At 45.5% G+C, this 20766-nt stretch overlaps 1 protein-coding gene across 3 annotated transcripts in view; it reads right to left on the reverse strand.

The window, feature by feature from the left end:
- Nucleotides 1–8515: 8515 nt before the first annotated feature.
- Nucleotides 8516–20766, reverse strand: part of CLSTN2 (calsyntenin 2) — a 616602-nt gene continuing 604351 nt past the window's right edge. For all 3 annotated transcript variants that reach the window (XM_003992052.6, XM_019810639.3, XM_019810642.3), the window contains one exon: nucleotides 8516–19478. In XM_003992052.6, the coding sequence (XP_003992101.1) occupies nucleotides 19275–19478 (204 nt within the window). In that variant the 3' untranslated portion in view covers nucleotides 8516–19274. The remainder of the gene's footprint in view (nucleotides 19479–20766) is intronic.

The raw sequence follows: 20766 nt of genomic DNA on the forward strand, positions 1-20766 counted from the left end.
CAGGTGGGCTGCCCTCCACCGCCCCAGCTCCCTCTCACCAGTCCATGGAGCACGCACCGCCTCTCCACCCTTCCTACCCTCTTCTGTGGGCCTCTCGTTTACGCTTGGCTCCGGAAAGTCCGCTCTGCTAGACTTCTGGCAGTTTTCTGGGTTATTTAGGCAGATGTGGGTGGAATCTAAGTGGTCAGCAGGACGCGGTGAGCCCAGCATCCTCCTATGCCGCCATATTCCTCACTCCAGCTTTCTTTTGATCTCCAATTGCATGATAAATGTTTTTCATCCCCTCATTTTCAATCTGCAGGTGTCTTTAGGTCTGTAATAAATCTCTCATAGGCAGCATATGCATGGGTCTGTGTGTGTGTGTGTGTGTGTGTGTGTGTGTGTTGTGTGTGTGTGTGTGTGTTGTGTGTGATTAATCCGCTCTGTCACCCTATGTCTCCCAGTTGGAGCATTTCGTCCATTTATGTTCCAACTACTTACTAATAGGTATGTATTCCCATTTTGTTACTTGTTTGGTGGTGGTTTTTGTAGTTGTTCTCTGGTCCTTCTTTTGCTCTTTTTCATGGTTTGCTGAGTTTGTTTAGTGATATACATGGATTTCTTTCTCTTTATTTTTTGTATAGCTATTACTGTTTTTTGATTTGTGGTTACCATTAGGTGTGCGTTTAACACCTGCATATGGAAGTATATGTTAGGCTGATGGTTGCTTAATTCTAAACTCATCTTTTCTCCCTTCAGTGTTTCCACTTTGGGATCATATTTTATATCCTTTCATTTTGTGCTTCTCTTGACAGCGTTTTACAGGTATACTTAATTTTTTTGCTTCTTTTGCTCTTATTTTTCTTAGTCTTACTTATGTTTTCTGTTTTCCACTCACAGAGTCCCCCTTTTGGTCTTCTAAGTTTCTGCTAAAATATCAGCTGGTAATTTTATGGGGTTTCCTTTTTATGTACCTCTCTTCTCTTATAAGCTTTATAATTTCCTTTATCACTATTTTTGCTGTTTTATTTAATATGTGTCTTGGTGTGCACCTCCGTGGGTTGAATTTGTTGGGGGGGGGGATCTCTGTGCCTCCTGAATCTGGATCTCTTTTTCCCTCCCCAGATTTGGGAAGTTTTCAGCTATTATTTCTTCAGATACATTTTAGGCCCCCTTTTCTCTCTCCTCTCCTTCTGGGATCCCTATAATGTGACTGTTACTATGTTTGATGTTGTCGCTGAGTTCTCTAAGTCTGTTCTCATTATGCAGTATTTGTCTCTTACCTGTCAGCTTGATTACTTTCCATTACTCTGTTTTCCAGGTTACTGGTACATTTTTCTGCTTCTTGTAGCCTATATTTATTCCATCTGCTGTATTTTTACTTTTCATTTATGGAGTTCTTCATCTTTGATGTTATGTTTTTATCTCTTTGTCATGGGTCTCACTGATGTCCTCCACCCTTTTCTGGAGTCCAGTGAGTATCTTTATGATCATTACTTTAAATTCTCCATCAGGCTTATTACTTATTTCTGTTTTGCTTAGATCTCCTGCTGTGGTTTTGTCCTGTTCTTTCATTTGGGACATACTCCTCTTCACCTCATCTCATCTGTTTCTTTGTGTCTGTTTCTGTGTATTAGGAAAGCAGGTATGTATTCTGCTCTTGGAGGTAGTTGCTTTACAAAGAAGAAGTCCTGTGCCTTCCAGTGCGGTATCTCCTGTTTGCTGGAACCTGGCACTTCAGGGGGGTCTCCTGTGTGTGTTGTTTGCATCCTATTTTTGCGTCTGAGTCACTTTTCCTTTCAGTCTAGATGTCTGCACTGACTCTGCCTGTTGTGGGCTATGCTTGCTCTCTGTGGTGTTAATGAGATCCATGCAGGCTGGCTCTGAAGGGGCATGATTGCAGTAGAGCTTGGGAGTGGGATTGTGCTGTTAGCAGAATATGCACTAAGACTCTAGCACAAGGCCAGATCCTCAAAGCACAGTGGTTGCCAGGGAGAAGCAGGGGTAGCAGTGGCTGGGGATGCAGTGGGCAGTGGCAGCTGCAGGGGACGTGGCTCCAGGGGTGAGGGGTGGGGAGGGTGCTCTGTGCAGTGCCTGGGCAGGGCACACACTCTTTATTAGCAAAATTTGCAGTGAGCTCACTGCCGAGGCCAACAGGCTTGGAGTGGGCGAGACCTCAGGAGAATACATAGGTGGGGTGCACTGCTAGCAAGTTAGGTAGCGAGTGTCTGTGCAGTGCTGCCTCCCAAAGGTGGCCCTGTGTTTATGCTGGGGGTGGGGGAGGAAAATGGTGCCTGCCAGCTCCTTTGTTCCCTCATCCTGCTCTGAAATCAGAATAAACAGATCTTCTTCCCATTTGCCCTAGGTGTTGTACACACTGTCTCTTCTATGTTGTCTCTTCTTCAAGGGTGGAGACCAGCTATCTTGCCCAGTGCTGAATCAGCTGACTTTTAAAGGTCCAGGCTCCAAGTTCACTGTTACACAAAGTCAGGGGATTCAGCCCTTCTGGTTTTCAAAGCCAGATGTTATGGGAATGTGTCTTCGTGTGAGCTCTTTGGTGCTTTCCCCTCGTTGTGCCCACAAATCCCTCCCTCCTGTGGGCATCTCTTGATCACATTTCTGCCCTTCCTAACCTCTCAGATGAAGTTTTTCTCTACATTTAGTTGTGGAGTTCTGCCAGTCTTCGGGTTGCTGTCTGATTTATTTATATGGATGTGAGTGATATCTAATTGTAAATGTGGGATAGGGTAAGCTCAGGGTCCTCCTACTCTGCCATCTTTCCAAGCTCCCAGCACACAGTTTTGAAACTGTTACTTTAAATTAATTTTCAGAAGTGGAGATTCTCCAATACAACTCATTGACAACAACTCATTGATACCACCTTTATCCTTGAGCCTAGACATCATATTTTATCTTTCCTTAAATGAACAAGTTGAAAGTGTGGTAAGGAAACTGGTGCAGGTGTGCTGGACGTACCCACAGTTGCCAATCTATGAAAAGCATTGTCTGAGTTTCCTGGCAGTGAGCAGGCTGTCCTGCCACCGCCCCTCTGCCAAACATAGTCTAAGTCAGAGACACCTAATAGTGGAAGAAGCATGCTTCGAGTTGTGTTTTGGTCAAAATCTGTTAGAACCAGGCTTTTATGGTAACCTTCCAGCTATTGTTGAGAGACAGATTGCACCAGAGGGCCTTTTTTTTTTTTTTTAATTTTTTTTTCAACGTTTATTTATTTTTGGGACAGAGAGAGACAGAGCATGAACGGGGGAGGGGCAGAGAGAGAGGGAGACACAGAATCAGAAACAGGCTCCAGGCTCTGAGCAGTCAGCCCAGAGCCCGACGCGGGGCTCGAACTCACGGACCGCGAGATCGTGACCTGGCTGAAGTCGGACGCTTAACCGACTGCGCCACCCAGGCGCCCCTAGAGGGCCTTTTTAATCAAAGTGTTCTCTTGCCAAGTGACAGAGTTGACTTATTTTTATAAAGTGAGAAGTGATTTTATCATTTATTAACAAGGAAAATACACAATGTCATTTTTCAATTTTTTGAATGTGTCCAAGAAGACTTGTGGCTGTCCATCACCAGCATTGCAGATAAGTAGCTACATTTTTCAGAAAGCAGCTTGCTCTTTGGGATTGCTTCTTACTTTCTGCAGCCTTACCCCATGCCTAGTGAAATAGGATGACCATGTGGACAAGCTCTGGAAGGCAGAATTCCACACAGGAAATAGTATATGTAGGCTGTGGCCAGTTCATCACCAGTATCATGAGCCATGCCATAGGTATCACTTTACCTTGAGGTCATGGTGCTCTTTTGGTGGATTGTGAGCAGGGGAATAGCACAAATTTGACTGACAAAATCTGAGCTCACTTGGAAATATCCCTGTGCCTACTGTACCCACTCACTGATTCTCCATCAGGTGAGATCCTGGCTGAGATGCCGTGTTTCAGGGTGGAATTGCAGGAAGAATTTTGGAGTGAAAGTTGTAGGGAATGAAATGGAGAAAGCAAAGCAAGGTGGGGATCCTTCCAGATCTGTAGCCTGTGTCTGTACTCTTGTCACGGTTCATTTCTGTTGGAGGAGGCACTGTCGGGAGTTATTTCTGGAAACTTAAATTCTCTAGTCTTCCCAATGAGTCTGTTTCTAAATACTTGCTGCTTTCAACTAGCTAAAGGTGACTTCATCCTCTGCAGCTATGAAGCTTGACTGGTACGCTTCCCCTTTCTCTTCTCTCAGCTTAATTATTTCTTCTTTAGGGAACTTTGACCTTCCTGATGATGGCAGTTCAGCCTATGATAGATGTTCATAGCTCCAGAGGGGCTTCCTTTGCAGTGCTCATAATAAGTGCAATTGTACACTTATTTATGGGGTTATTTAATAACCACTCCTGTCCTTCACTAGACTGTACATCCAGTGAGGGTGGGAAGCTGGCACTGCTGGTGTCCCCAGTGCTTAGCACAGTGTATGGAACACAGGAAGCACTGAATAAGGCATTTTGGAACATCTTTAGACAACGAATACATGAATAAATGAAGACTCCCCAGTTTCTCCTTGTCTCCAGGATTGTCATAGATTCCAGGACATAGAAGTCAACCGAGACCATGGGGATGGCTTTTTGGTGTTACTGCTCTGGGAGAAGAGACCCATTTGCCCATGTCTCTAAGTGTGTATTTCTAAGTAGTTTGTTCTTCTGCTGGTTTTTAGACTCTCTCTGGCTTATGTTTTTTTTTTTTTAACACTCATTTTATTTTTGGAACTGAAGTTGTCTAACCAGGACTTCTCAGTTCCTATCTGGTGTGTGCTTTGGGACAGGTTGTAGCCCAAGGTGCTAAAAAGGAAAACCACATTTGTCACTGGGCTCTGGCACCTGCACACTCTGCCTTTTCAGAGGCAACATTTCACTCTTCAAGGCTGGGTATTCCATAGATGTGGGCAGAACCTAGGTTCAGCAGCACTAGCATGGTATTCAGAATACCACATCTGTGGAGAAAGCTGTGCTCTGCCACTTACCTGAGGGTGACCTTGACAGGAGACCTAATCTCTCTGGAACTCAGCTCCTTCGTTTATAAAATGTGGATGAAGGTGCTTGCCACGTAAGATCACTGGAAGAATTGCATTAGAAAATACCAGGGAAGTGTGTGGCCCAAAGTAAACGCTCGCCAAATCTTTGTACCTCTCTTTGTTCTTTCCCTTCCCCCTCTTTCTGCAAGTGCCTACACTGAAGAGATAAAGAGGAGGTCACCCATGAAGAATGTTGTCCAGGCTAGACCCCAGAACCATTGGATGAATTAACGAGTGAGTGCCTGAGGAAGGACTGAATGAATGAGGGTGTGACCCACACTATCTGTTGCTAGGGGACGTCTGAAACGTAAAGGTCATAGCTGAGACAGTAATTATTTAGTGCATGCCTAAAGGGCTAGACTTTGTGGCAGATACTTCACAGACATTATCTGACTTAATCGTCATAACCTTCTTTAAGAGAGGTACCATTATCACCATTTTATAAAGAAGGGAAGGAAAGCTCAGTGAGATTGCCACATAGCAGCAATGCCATGACTAGTAGGTGGTTTTACTAAGTTTCTTGAAAACAGGAGGGCGAAGGTATGTATATGCATATGTGTGCATGTGTGTGTGGTATTTATCTGAGTCCCAAGAAAACAGTAGGCACTCATGACATGATTGAGCAATTAATAAATGACTTTAAATGTTTCTGGTAATTAGAAGGGTAAAGATAGAGTGAAGGGTAGAACAGGTAAAGTGGTTTGACATTGTGGCCTTGAGAAATGGAAGTCAAGGTCAGTTTACAGAAGGCTATACAACCTTTTCATTGTATAGGGAAAAGAACTGGGCTGAAGGCCCTGGGTGAGGTCGGAAGGTAGTGATACTGGGAGCCAGTGCTGTGAGGCTTCATGTGCACAGAGTGTCTTGGTGAAGTCCCTATGCACGTATGGAAGTCTCTGCAGAGAGGTCATGTCTAGGATGAAATTAATTGCTTGGTTCAGAATGGTTTCCCCAATGAGACACTAACAAAAGGAAGAACTCTGTGCCTCAGTCTCAGGCCCTTATCTCAGGTGAAGAAACCTTATAAGGGAAAAGGTTCCATAGTCAAATCGGTTTGAGAACTATATGTAGTACTGATATTGGTATCAGTGTATTAATAGTATATAACATATAATTAATGGCATATAATAGACGATTATAATTTTGTGATTTAGTTATGCATATATAAATATATACATAATTATACAATATATAGTTATAATTACAGAATATATGCTATTTTACTGTATACTATATGTGCTTGCATGTTTATATATGATATATATAAGGACTTGTTAAGAACTCTCTTGAAAGAGAAAATCAGAAAATCTGGCAATAATGGGCGGCCATTCTTGCATTGACATGGTTGGTTGGAGCAGAGGGGCAGTTTTCCCTCTGGACTTGGCATGCGATTTTCTTTTTCACTGCAGGCCCCATCTAGGTAGTTATGCACATTCTACCTGCCTTACGTCTGCAGGCATTTGAATTTGGCTTTGAACGACATGTCCTGTGACATGTTCCCCTCACCCTCCACTCAGGGCACTTCATAATACGGCAAGAACGTGCTCTGGGGGTGCAGAGGGTGGTAGGATCACAGTCCACTGGGGAAGTCAAGGATGGCATCACTGGCAGATAACTCTGGACCTTGGGAGTGGGAGCTTCCTCTAGATTTCCATGGTCTCAGATATGGGAGGAGGGATGGAGCTCCAGGGAACAGGAGCTGCAGGAGCAACAGCATGGAGATGGGAATGCTCACCGTGTGTTTGGGAACACCGAGACATGGGACTCATCTTGGCCAACTGGGGGATGTGAGGATGAAAACCAATCACTGAGGACCTTGGACTTGAGTTTAATTCAATTTGTTTTACTTAATTCTCTCTGAGCCTTTTCTATCCCTGGCTCTGTGCTAGAATATGAACACAGGCATGAGTGAGATGAAACCTTTACCTGAGACTTTTGTCCATAGTATGGTAGTTTAGAAGCTGGTTTTTGTACGTGTGTGTAAGTTTTTGCCATGGGCCCTCTATCAGGTTAATGCACTATGAAGCCCTGTACTCAGGCCTGATAAACCCAGACTTTTTCAATTTACAGAATGGAGCTCATTTGCTCTGAGGACAGGGAGCCCCTAAAGCTCCAGGGGCTGGTGTAGAAAGGGTAGGTTCCCAGAAGTCTGTAGCCTGTTGGTGTGGGAGGCCACCTGCCAGTGGAGCTTCAGCAGGCACAGGGTCTGAGGAGGGAAGCCAGGAAGCAGGTGGCTGTGGTGCTGAGGGATGAGGAGATGCTTTTGAAAGAGACGAGAGGGAGTAGACACAGAAGGCAGATGAAGAATCTCTCAGATGCAAGAACATGGGCCATATTGCTTTGGGATTAAGGGAGTGGGGAAGTAAGGGCTCTGGTAGTGAGCTGCTATATTAGGCTCCAGGGAAGCCCAAGGATGGGGCATCAGGGTTGGGGTGTGTGGACAGACAGACAAAGGACAGACAGGCAAAGCCTTTTTAGGCTGAGATGTAATACAAAAATATCACTCGGTGCAGTAAACATGCTGTCTTAACATCAGGCAGAAGAACTCCTCTTAGGATGTGAATGATCTGTATTTGGGAGAAGGTGGTTGTGAACTGTTTGGGGCAGAAGGATGGGCATGGATTTTGGCAGGAAGCTGCTTTTCAAAGAGGAAAAGATGTGGAAATCCTCTCTTAATCCCGAGAAGGGTGAATGGGGAGGAGACGGGGAGGAAAGGGAAGGGTGGGGTGGGCAGGTAGGCAGGTGGCACAGGGCTGTAGGAGGGTAGCCACTGCCTATTGTGATATGTGAAGGTTACTGTGTCATGTGCAGCGTGGCTCATCCTCACGACCCCAACACTTATAAGAAAACTTTTCTTGAATTTTTCCTCCTCCTCTCTGAGACCAAAGGGTAGGCTTAACCCCTGGATCAGGTCAATATGAAACAGGAGGGAAGGGCAGCTGTAACTATAACTCACAGAACCTGGAGAAGTTCTCTGGCTCTCCAGCAGCTCTGGGTGGGGAGAGGAGCCCGTCCTCAGTGGGCTTATGGGCCAAGGGGGCACCTGGGTATGAGGCAAGGTCAGCATGGAGGAGCAAGAAGGAATGGGCTAGGAAACAGATCTGTGTTGAGTCCCACCTGCCTTCTGGCAATGCCTGTAGCTCCTCTGAATCTGCCCTTCTTCATGTTACTAGTGAGAACTGCCTGCTTCAAGGATTAATGAAGACCACACACACTGGGCTCCAGCACTTTGTAGGCACTCGGTAAGTACATGAGGATTGTCTTTGTGTTGGTCTCCAGTAGCAATGCTGCTGAGTTGTGTTCTGGTGTAACAGTTTGCCCTGAATGGGGCCAGCTCATGTCACCACCCCTCATGTCCCACACCCCTCTCTTCCCCATGCAAGGATTTCAGACAGAGCCCCAGAGAATGTTGACCTGGCTGCGCCATTCTCAGCGTCTCATCAAATAGTCTGAAGGATAAAAACTCTCAGAGGTCACCTTTACTGTGAAATTCTAAAATCATATTTATTGACCAATTCACAGAAAGTGTCGTAACGACCACCAGCATGAATCAGTTTGTAGGCATTTACAAGTCAAGGCTGAAAATAAATATCTGTCTGTGTCGAATAGGCATTTAACAAATTACTTGGAAACTGCAAGAATCTTAACTGTTAGAAATTCAAAGTTTGTGACTCAAACATGGGTAAAATCACAGTCATGGGAAGAAGCCCAACAGATTCCTGTGGTGGCTCTTATTTTCTTCCTATATCTTTATATACATAGAAATCCTCAGTGCCCTTCACTCTGCATCAGCCTGGAGTGGACAGGACAGCTCAATTAGGGCAGGGCTGAGAGGTGTGGGGAGGGGAAGGGGCATTTTCTCTGATCATCTGCGATTGGGCAACCTGATTCATTGAGCAAGATGACAATGTACTCTCCTGAAATTAAATTCAACATTCTATAAACGCTTAAGTCCTCCTAACAAGATAGTCCAAAGTTTGCATTGTATCACATCATACACAGTAGTATATTTAGCAAATAAGTACATTTTCTAGACTAAAAGAATTCATTTTTTGAGGCAGCAGATACACACTGGCCCACCCCGGAGGTGGCATCTCCAGATGTGGGTGATGGGAAAGGCTGAGAGAAGAAATCACTAGACCTTTTAGACTGACACAGCCCAGAATGGTTCCATTGAGTTCCAGAATTGTGCCCAAAGTTGGCAAAACCCAACAGCATTGCACCAAGTGTTTAGGAAATGGCAGAAGCAATACGAGGGGAGCCCCCAGCCCTGTTCCCTCTAGAAATAGCTTGTTAGGTGTTATGCAGATGAGGTCTAAGTGATACAGACCCACTGTGTGCAGCATCCTAAGTGAAATAGACCCACTATGTGCATCATCCTAAGTGATACAATCCCACTATGTACAGCATCCTGGCAAAAGCCAGACCCAATGCCTGCAGCTGGCTGGATATTGCTCTGAATCTCTGAATGCTTAAAGGCTTCTTCTTAGCTAGATTGTGATGGTCTAGAGGGGGATGTAGCCAGCCTGATTCTCTATGGCTCGTTTAATTTGGGGTATAGTGAGTACCGAGTGTTTACCAAGTAGTGACAAGCTGGACTTTCCATTTCTCAGTGCTTACCAAACTCCTACTATGTGCCAGGCACTGTTCCCAGTGCTTTGAGAGCTTAAAGTAAATGAGGATAATAAGAAAAAGTATAACATCCAAACCTGTGCTTCTAAGGAATTGAAAATGTCTTAGGACCATTGACATCTTTATTCTCTTACTTATTTGTGCATTGTGTGTGTGTGTGTGTGTGTGTGTGTGTGTGTGTGTGTATGTATACACATATGCCACACATAATTGGCTGTCCTTAGTCTACTTATCTCTGATAACTCATATTTAACACATTAACTAATTTTCCAAAGAATGCCCCACCAAGTCATTCTCAATCTTACCTTACTGACAGTGTTCATGCCAACAACATAACACAACCACCTCTAATACCTACAGTTTTCTTTGAAAACAACCAAATTCTACATGCAGTTTCTTTTCTAAATTTACTGGCTGGTTTTATTCAATTTCCTTCCAAGGTGTCCAGCTCAGGGCATCAACAACTTTTTTTGGAAGCCACCAAGGTCAGGCTGGAAGCACCTAGGTAGATTGCTCCATTGTGACTAGTTCAATTAAGAATGAAATCCTCGAACAGGTCTGACTTCAGAGGCATTGGTTTGACTGCCTCTGTGGTCACACAGCCAGCCTTCCCCCTAGGTTGCTGAAACTTGGATAGAGCCTTTCAGTCCAGAGAAATGCTCTGGCCTCCCAGATGAGGGTGTTCCTGTTCTGTCACTGTTCTCCAACTTTCCCTGTCCCTAACTCTGAGTCAGCTTTCTCCTCAGTCTCTCTTTCCTTGCCTTTTGAGTGATCAGCGCTGGGTTATCAAGTCTAACTTCCTAATTTCCAAAAAACTTTTGCCTTATTTCCACCACTTGAAGTTTACAAGTAAAGATGTGCATGTCCTCTTCTGAATCCTGCACATCAGCAGTTCCTTTGCAGCCAAGGAAGGAGCTCATGGGTGGGTTCCACATTGCCCAGGATGGATGGTCTGGTGTTCTGCAGGGTTGTGCACATTATATTCCTATCTGTGACCCACAGGCCCAAGTGGAGCCCATTGTCACTGAGGCCCTAATGAATCCTTCCCCTCCCTTTTTCACAGGGCATGGACTCTAGCTGAGACCCATGGTTCATTCTCTGGTCCTGCAAATAGACACAATCTATGGGCTCCTTTCTCAGATAGCTCTTTCTGCTGGGGAAAAGTTCCCTTACCACGTGTGTGTGTGTGTATGTGTCCCATTTCTGTTTTGGAATGCTCAGGAAAAAGGGTCTGGGCAACAGAGATGCATTTTAATTTCCAGATAAAAGCAAACAGATGTTAAAGCCGGCATGTTTCTATTGCCTGTGATTAATATACACTGTCTGTGTTTTGGCTCTTCTCATGTCTGTTGCCCTCTTTTCATTAGTCTGTTGGGGATTGAGCTTCATCTTGACGGATCTCCTCTGCAGTGAACCTGGTAAAAGGGACTGCAAAGCAGTGCAGCACTAGGGTCATTAACAGATGAGGGCTTCCTTTCCTCAGTCGGGATGCTGCCTAGGACCTAGCGGGTGGACCTAGTGGGCCCATCAAGGCTCCTCTAACCCTACTCTCTGTTTAGGGGCACCTTTTACTGGTTATAGACAGGTTATAGCCATCCAAAAAACCCCACTCCTGTTCTTTTTTCTACCCCTGTATGCACTTCCACTCCTCCTTGGTCTGATTTTATGAAAGACCCCAACCTATATACTAAGAAGATGGAGGAGTCTATTTCCATTGAAGCGTCTTAATTTTTCACATCCTTTGCTGAGGTCAGGTGATGTCTGATACTGCATTTAATTCACCATTTATCAAGCTCATGCTGTGGGCTAGATGCTGTGCTAGGCACCCATGGTGCTGTGACAAGTAAGTGACCTTTCTTGTCATGAGAGGAGTCTGTGATAGCAGAGGAGGCAAGAGTTGAGGGGGCATACAACCTCACAAAACCATGTTTTCTGGGACTTGGTCAGTGTCCCTATCGGGGCCTGAGCACTGTGGTTCCATCTTATTCAGTCGACCATTATCAAGGAGAACTCTGGACAAATATCTCCCCAGTGGTTCAGAGGTAGCAGCTCCTGTCTGCTGCTCAGAACTCACTGGAGTTGGAACCCAGTTCTCTCCACTGTTTCTGACAAATGCAAATGGCTGGCATGGCCCACACAACGACACACCCAGCCTTCCCAGTGAGCTTCTCTCATACTTACTCTCCCCGCCTGGTGTTCTGGCTGGATCAGAGCTCTGGATCCTTCTGTCTGACTGTACACAGATCTAAGCTTGCCAGTGAAAACAAAACTACTTGAAGCCTTTCCACCCATGTCCTACCATCCCATTCTTTATCCTTTTGTCCCACAGGGGACTTCATAATAAGTGACTTCACTTCAGGGAAACAAAATTGTCTTAAGGTCTTGGGAGAGAGATGTCACATCAGAGAATTCACGAAGAGAGGCCAGGCTGTAAAGAAAGTTCTTCTAGACCTAAGTGACATGGATACCTCTTGGGATTGCTCCCCCCATGCCTCTCACAAACAACTGGAAAACTCTACTGGTTCTTTTTAGTGTAATCTAATGTGTTAGCAATGGTTGCTCTTGATATGATCACTGTAGTCTTAGGGGATTGGTTGGGCATTTAATCAGTAGATGTTTCCACAAACTGGGCTAGAGATATCCTTTAGGGAATTTGGGACGATTCAGTAAGGACATGGCTGATGGTACCAGGAATGTGCCTCTGATCAAGAGGGAAGTGGGTTCTTAGGAACTAAGCAGCAGGGGCATGTTATCCATGACCACATGTCTGGGTTCCCTTCCAGCCCATTCCTCCTCTGAACTTCTACCCCAAGACCCAGTGCCCAGGTCCTCTGACTTTTAGTGTCAGGAATCCTTCTATGAGGAGATTCTGCACCACGTGTAGGTGTAAATGACCAATAGAGTGCCAACTAATTTCTCCCAAAAAAGTTGTAGACCTTTACAGAGTTTAAGCCATGAATCAAAAACCTAAATCAATAATCAGCAGACCTCAGGCTTCTGAGAGGTGGGGGAAAAGGGAATTGGTGGAGATTGGCACATTTGCAGGCCTTAGAGATGCCAAGGCCAACATAGATTATGTCTGTAGAGAATGCTGCAGGTTTGTTTTTGGGTTTTGCTTCCTACATTTAGTATCCTCCACAATGAGTTACTGCCCTTCCAAGAAAAGCCGTTCATTCTCTGTCCAATTTTATGTTTGGATTGTGATGCTGCATGCCCTGGTCCCGTTACATATGGAGCAGCACTGCAGTAATCTGGCAGTGTCCTTAGATGACCCAACTCCACTGTATAGGCCCTGGTGGCTCCACAGCATAGAGGCTGTGTGGGGGCCAGTTCTCCTGGCGATGTAAGGACACTGCTACGGTTTAATCATTTCCCCTAAAATATGGCCCTTCAGGGGGCTGCTTATCTATGGGACTCTGGAAGGCAGCCTCCCTAGGGATAGGTGACCTCACTGTAGCCTCTCCTGGACTGTGTCTCTCTCAGGATGAAAGGGGTCAGACCAGCAGGAGGAGGCTCCTGCCCCATGGGAGGAGTGGAATTGGTACTAGGCTTAAGGTTCCTTGAAATCACTGATTCAAGGGACTATGGACTAGAGTCTAGAGGGCCCTGGAGGCTTCATGGGGGAAGTCTCCTTTAGCCCCCTGGCTTCTACACTTGTGACTGAGTCTCTCATCCTGTTAGTCCTCCTTTCCCAGTGCCGTGGAAGTCACTGTCATGCTCTATATCAGTTTTCAAACCTTAGTGTGCATCAGGATCAGAGAGCCTTAAAACATAAACAGCTGGGCTCTATCCCTGGTTTGTGGTGTAGTAGCTCTCAGGTGGATCCCAAGATTTTGCATTTCTCATTCATCCTCGGGTGATGCTCTAGTCCAGGGATGCACCTTGAGGACCTCTGCTCTACAGTGTCCTGTGGCCCCTTATCTGGTCCTGAAAGGTTAGGGCCTTCTTCCCTCCTCAGCTCTGACTTCAGGCCTCAGGGATACTCCCTCACATCAGGCTTTTCATGCCTTTGGAACTTGGCACATACCAGCCTCTATAGCTGGGTTACTTTCCAGGTATTCATGCGTAAGAATTCATCCTGTTGTTCATACTTAAGAACTTCCTTTGGCCTAGTTTCGAACCTCAGATCAACGGCCACGTGAGATCTACCTGATGGGCAGGGTGACTGGCTTTCATCCATATGTGACCTGGGTCAGGTTGGGGCATTGCCTGCTTCCCTAGAGATCTCCTCCTCTCTTGCCTTGGCGATGTGTGTCAGGGCTCTCAGAATCACACCTACCATCTAACTTAGGATGGAGAACTGCAAAAGCAAGTTACCCACATCCCCCAACTGCAAACTTCTGTCTGCATCTCAACTTCCCAACTGCTCTCAGACAGCCTCCAGCATTGTAAGGGAAGCATGCCAACAGCTCATGAGACCGGGAGACCCTCCTGGGCAGGGCCGTGCCTCATTCATTCACCATTCCCTGTTTCTGGCACAGGGCCTGGCACACCATGGGTGCTCAACAAGGATTTGCTGAACTACACTGAACATAGCTGCAAACACAGAATCCCATCTGTTCGCTAATGGCATCCAGGGAATGTTTGATTGCTTTCTGGGGTGCTGGTGGAGGTAACTTCTTGTGTCTCTTTGTGTCTTCCTGGGAGAGAGTCAAGTTCAACATCTAGCCCATAGCCCTTATAAAGCCAACACTCCTTTGTAGTTGGTGCCAAATGGAAAACTAGAGCAAGATCTATAAAGTAGGTACAGAATAAATTTATAAAGTAAATAAAGGCAGGGAAATGAAGGTCTGGAGTAGACTTCAAAACTTTGCTCATTTCCTTTGCTGAGAGTAGGGCAGCAGAAAGTGATTACATGAAAATTAAATTGTGCCAAGGGCTTTGGCTTGTCAGCCTCGATAAAAGTCTGATGCAGATAGAGGAACCTATACCATCCATAGCCCTCCAAAGTATTTTGCAGGGGCTTTGGAGATCCCCCAAAGGCCCGAGAATGATTGTACCTAAAAATCATCTACTTTTCACTCGTAAATTATTTCAAAGAATTAAACTCACTCCCTCAATTTTTTTGTAAAACTGATTTGGTTAATTTCAATGAGAGTATGGTTAAAAAGTCCTCTTTTCTTCCTCTTGCTAATATTGAATCATAGAGCCAAGTAGACTGCTAATTTTGAAATGTGCTGGGTAGGGCTTTCTACTGATTATGTTGCTATTGATTCAGTCAACAGTCTTTAGGATCATTTTTAGAGCAATGGCATGAGCAGGGCTAAAATGGAAATCAGTCTGAGATAATGAACACTCCTGCTTAGAAATCATTACGGGCTGAGTCGTGTAGGGAAGGTGCTGCTCCTGGGAGTTGACCCTGAGCTCTAGGGGGTTAGCGCTCAGTGGTCAGTCAGTTCCTGGACCCAGAGCTTGGAGTTCTCGATGAATGATGAATGATTGCCTGTGTTTGAGTCAATTCCACCAGTAACAGGTGTTTTTTGTTTTTGTTTTTTGGTTTTTGGTTGTTGTCATTTCCTCGCTGGGACATGGACATTTAAAACAGCTTAATTAAGGGCTATGGAGTTGCTGTTCATTTTGGAGGCAAAGGCCCCTGGGTAGTCGAAAGAAGGGTCTAAGACAGCAATTTTCTTTTCCTTGGCAAATGGAGGACTGCTTTTCATGAACGTATGGTAGAGGTGTGTAAGTTAAAGCCCGCAGACCACATCTGGCTGGCTGCTGGGTTTTGTATGGCCCATGGGCTCAGAAGAGTTTTCCAATTTTTAAAAGGTTGAAAGTAAAAAAAAAAAAAGTAATAAAATTTCATGATATGTAAAAACATGAATTCAAATGGTCGGCTTTTTTAGTATTCATAAATAATTTTCTTTGGAACATACCATATCCATTGGTTTATGTATTGTCTGTGGCTTGTTTCTTGTTATGGTGGAAGAGTTGAATACTTGCAACAGAGACAATATGGCCTTGCAAAGTACAAAATATTTACTATCTGGCTCTTTACAGATAGAGTTTGCCGACATCTGCTGTATGTACAGGCACGGAGGACATTGCTTCCCACCAGGAGCCCTCTCCCTGGAGGGTCCATGTCCACAAGGTACAGCTCTTGTTACCTGCAGAGATGTGTGGTCTAAACTTTGCTTGATAGGATGATGGAGAACATTCAAGAAAGTGGTAATGAACTAAGATCCCACTAAAATCACATTTTTGTTATCTACATAAATTTGGGCCTTGGTCAGACTTAAAGGATTTGATTAACTTACTAGAATATACTTTCAGTATTCTTTAAGACAGGTGACCAACTGGTTGATTCCTTTACTCCATTGAGGCAACTCAGTCTATACTGGCTTTTTCCATTTCAACCTCCTCTTCCTCCCTGTCACCTGAATCACTTGAGAGGTTTTAGCCTATTTTCCAGCTCCAGAGAACAGAATCTGGTCATCCTCTTGGCAAGATAAACAATGGTCTGGCCTGTGGCCAGATTGGTCAGCTGTTCCTCTGGGGTCTGAGTCTGCATCTGCTGCTGCTGCTGTCTAGATGCCAGGCTGCATGGCGTCTGGGCCATCTGGGAGTTCTGGTTCCCTGATACCAGCATATGGAGTCTGGAAAATGCTGGGCTGATTAGTGATATTTTTCACTCGTAATTAGAATATCTGGTAGAGGGCAAGTGACATTACTTGCCACTCACCTGAATACCACCTGATGCTTTTGCTCCTTTTATATAACCATTCTTCTTTGTTCTCATCCATGGTGATGAGTAGGGCATGGGATGTAATAAACATCCGTTGATCTAGCAGCATCAAGTGTCTCACTTGTGGAGCTGACATGCAGTGTGACCTCCTACAATAGGAGTTGATGGAGAGGGTCCTGATGTGTTGTTCCCCTTGTTTCCCTCTGTCAATCTAGTCACAGATGATTGAACTCTGCTACCCTAGCCAAATGCCACTTTGACCTGCTTCTCCCATACCCTCCCTGATGTATGCCCCAAATAGCTCACTCAACCTTGAGTAAGTGATGCAGAAATTGGAGACAGCCACAGGGCATGAGGAACACCTTCCCACCCCAACCAATCCGAACATACTGAGCAAGGTGCTCTTATGAAAACCAGACTTAATGTTTTAAATGGAAATCCAATTAAAAAGAATTCGTTGTGATGAGCACTGGGTGTGGTATGTAAGTGATGAATCACTAAATTCTCCTGAAGCTAATATTACACTAAATGTTAACTACCTAGAATTTATATAAAAACTTGAAACAGTAAAAACAAATTATCTTATGAATAACAAAAGTTTAGTTTTAAACCATAAATTTGGCTTTTACTGCCATAATTTTGGGAGAATTCTGTTAGCTCCTAAATGCCCAACTGGAGAATTTTTTAAGGGAATTGGGAGGGCTAAGCAGCGTTACCTATTTTCTCATTGTAGACGTGCAGACAGCCTGATAGAAAAGGGTTTTTTTTTTGGTTGGGAGAATTCACAGATGTGTCTATTTCCATTCAATGAATATAAAATTCCAAACTTCTCCCTTCATTTTTCCCTAAGAGGGAAAAAACAAGAGCACTTGTGATTGTGTTCCTCTTCTTCCTGTGACTTCTCTCCCCACTCTATGTCGGTCTCTTGTATAATTTCTATGCGTATTTGTTTCTCCTTTGCAACTTTTATGTCTCTGAGGGGGAGGAGCTCATCTCACTCAGCTTTATCATTTCCCATCATTGCTGGCTGAGTGCTTAGCACACAGTAGGTCCTCAGCAATGCCTGTTAGCTGCATAAGTATGAATATAAGTAGAAGCAGGGTGGTGGGCACTGGACCAAGAGTGGAAGGTGGGGAGTCTAGTCTCGTCTATGCCTCTGAATGACTCTGAACAAGATGTTCAATCTCTGAACCTCAGTTTACTCGTAAGGGAAATGTTCCTGACGATAGATATCCCAACTCCCTGATATAATTATTGTGAGGCTCAAAGGAGGGAACAGATCTGCAAAAACCACTTTCAGTGGTGGAAAAAGCCACTTAAGGTAGTTTTCTTGAATCAGAATTTTGCAAAGGCCTATCATGGATCCTCACTGGGTGGAAGACACTGATGATGGTCCCCCTTATGCTCTGTTTTGGTGACATGGTCAATAAAATGAACAGATTCTCTTCTTTTGAACCTGAATGCCATTGTGACTAGGGGCCAGCTCTGTGCCTATGCCAATATGGGATGGGGTAGGGACTGCGGGAGGATGGGGACAGATTGTACATACTGAGAACAAAGCCAGAGACATTCAAAACAAAGATGGTCTCAGAGCCTCGTGGAAGTCCTAGGATGGCCCTGTTTCTTGCCTGCTATTCTCTTGGTCACAAAAGAGCACAGATGAGTTACTATAGCAACAGTTCTCGTCATGAGGTGCCCACATTAGGATGGAGGTGGAAAAGATTTTCTTATTAAAATAAGAAGAAAGAAAGAAATTAGGTTTTCAGATCTATTTGCCCTCCACCCAAAGTGTTGCTCCTTTTATGAGAATAAAGCAGCGGCTGTTACTATCACAGATATGCTTCTAATTCCTAGCATTCAGATCTCCAAACTTTTCATTTTAGATCCAGCACAGTTCATGCTTGTCCTAATACATCCAAGAGGAATGTATTTTTTTAAGAGGAAAAACAGTGTGAGACAGGTGATGAGGGACCCTAAGACTAGATGCTGAGAGCCTTCTTAACCTCTGGCTCAGGAGACACCATTCACCCCTGTCCCCCAGATCTGTGCCCACCATGACGCCTAGCTGCTCATCTCATCAGCCTTTCCTTCTGGTCCCTGCCTGCAGGCTCGTCATGCTGTCGCCTGGGGCAGTGCCTCTGTGGCGTGCTTCCTGGTTTCTGCAATGTCCTGTGGTGGCAGCCCCCAGCAGGGCACCAAGGCAGGTAGGTTTGCAGATAGCTTTGGCTGGGGTTCAGGCCCTGCTGTGGTCAAGGACCTATTCTTGGTTTTGGACTTTTCATCTAAGCTTTATGTGGCCTCCAAAAGGATAAAGGGGAAAGGTTCTCCAAACTGGGGAGGGTGTATGTATGCATGTGGGTGTGCACGCGCCTATGTGTGAACCTTTCCCTATACATTTAATTTTGCCTCAACAAGGATTTTCCTTTAAAGTGTTAAGGACTGAGACCACCTTGCCTGTGGGAAGCCACCTGAAGAGTCAGGTAAAGAGAACCTGCTGGTCTGTGTGGAAGAGGAGACTGGGTCAGGTACACGCACAGTGAGCTGGAACCCAAGGTCCCTGGCCATGGGGAACCTGGGGGAGGTGAGTGACATAAAGGCTTACTTTCTTCCCTGCAGAGAAAAGCAATGGCAGAACTCTGCAGATTGGCCGGCAGGATGCTGGGTGAGCCCAGGGCAGGAAAAGTGAGGGCTACAGGACAAAGTCCACCTTGAAGTCTCCACTAATGACCCTGGGCTTCTTGGAACTACCCTGGGGCTGGGACATAGGGAGTGCCCAAGGCATAACGGGTGGCTTCCAGGACACTGGGGAGGGCCTGCCCAGACCTGTCCTAGAAATCAGAGGCGACATGTGATAGACTTAGGTGTACACTGGGGTGAGGCTTACAAAAGGGACACGTGGGTGGGCGCAGACAGCCGGGCACTAGTAGGGAAGGGCGGAGTCGTCCCACTCCAGCTGGGCTTGCCTGGCTCCACTCTGCCCATGTCTGCCCCTGCCCATCCCTTCCTCCTCCTCTTCCTCTTCGCTGTCCTCTGAGTCACTGCTGCTGGAGCTCACGTCTTCCTCTACTTCTTCCTCCTCTTCCTCCTCAGTCTCTTCTTCTCCATGCCCTGGTTCTTCATGTTTCTGGATGTCAGGGAGAGAAGGTATATGCTCATCAGGGGCTGAGCAAAAACTGCTTTGGAACCTAGACGTTTCTTCCTCCACTAAGGGAATATTTTGGGCCCCTTGAATTCCTTTCCCTTCACGCTAAATCCTTGGGCCTGGAGATCTGCCTCCTGGATGGGCAGTCCTCTGGTGAAAGGGAAATGGGAGGGCTAAGGACAGCGAAGAAATAGCAAATTCTAAGATCTGCACTCAAGGTAAATTGTGTGTTTTAAACACAAGACATTGAAGCCCATCCCTTCCATCATTTAGTGAGCCTTTTATGCCAAGGTTTGCTTTCTGGCATTTCTGAAGCCTGTCTATATGGAACTTTCCAAGCCTTAAGTGTTTGCTTTTCCAGGAGATAATGGCATTTAAGCTTACGGCCTGTTCCCAGGTGAGATTATATTCTCTGGGAGCAGGTCGTCTTTTAAGCCAAGACTCAGGTGTACTGCCTCTCCGAAATACTCCTTTGGGAAGGACCATGGTCCTCATTTTCCATGCCTTCCCTCACCTTCTGAGACTTGTGTCCTCAAACTCAACCCCACTCTTTTCCAGTTCCATTCCCCCTACCCTCCTGGCCAGCTTTTTGGTGATTCTAGCAAAATCTTAGTTTTGGATTTATGTTTTGCGTTGATGTTGGCTGTTGTGTGATTGTGTCCCCTCCCTGGAGTGGCTTCCCTTCTACTTTGCCCCTTGCCCCCATTCTTCAAGGCCTCTCTCAAGCTAACCTCCTCCAGGAAATCTTTCCTGAATACTTGAGCCTCAATGGATCTCCCTACTCATGCTTCACTGACCATTGGAAGCAGCAGGTTAGCCCTCGGTAAGAACACTCTTGCCTGGTACTCAGATTGTTCTAGGCAGAGTGGTTTATTTGCCACACCTGAGGCTCAGCTCGCTGAGGGGGAGATGCTGGTGTTCCCACAGTGGTGCACTCAGCATTATACCTACACCCTGTGCTAGAAGAAGCTGAGCTGCACTGGCACTCTGGCTATGAAATTGGAGCATGAGGCCAACTTAGGGGGACGCTGAGGACCAAACTGGGAGAATCTTCATTTCTCAGTGACTTTTCCTGATCTTCCCCTGCCTCTAGCACCCAGGACCCATGGGCAGACCAAAAGGTACTTTGATATTTGTATGTCCAGAGCTGGGGTCTTAGACCCTCATGGGTGGATGCTGGAGGTTGCTGGCTAACTGAAAGTTATGAATGTTAGGATCTGGTAACCTTGAGTTGAATACTGGCAATGCCATTACCAGCTGTATAAGTTTG

The sequence above is a fragment of the Felis catus genome, chromosome C2 (assembly GCF_018350175.1).
Source record: "Felis catus isolate Fca126 chromosome C2, F.catus_Fca126_mat1.0, whole genome shotgun sequence".
Taxonomy (NCBI): domain Eukaryota; kingdom Metazoa; phylum Chordata; class Mammalia; order Carnivora; family Felidae; genus Felis; species Felis catus.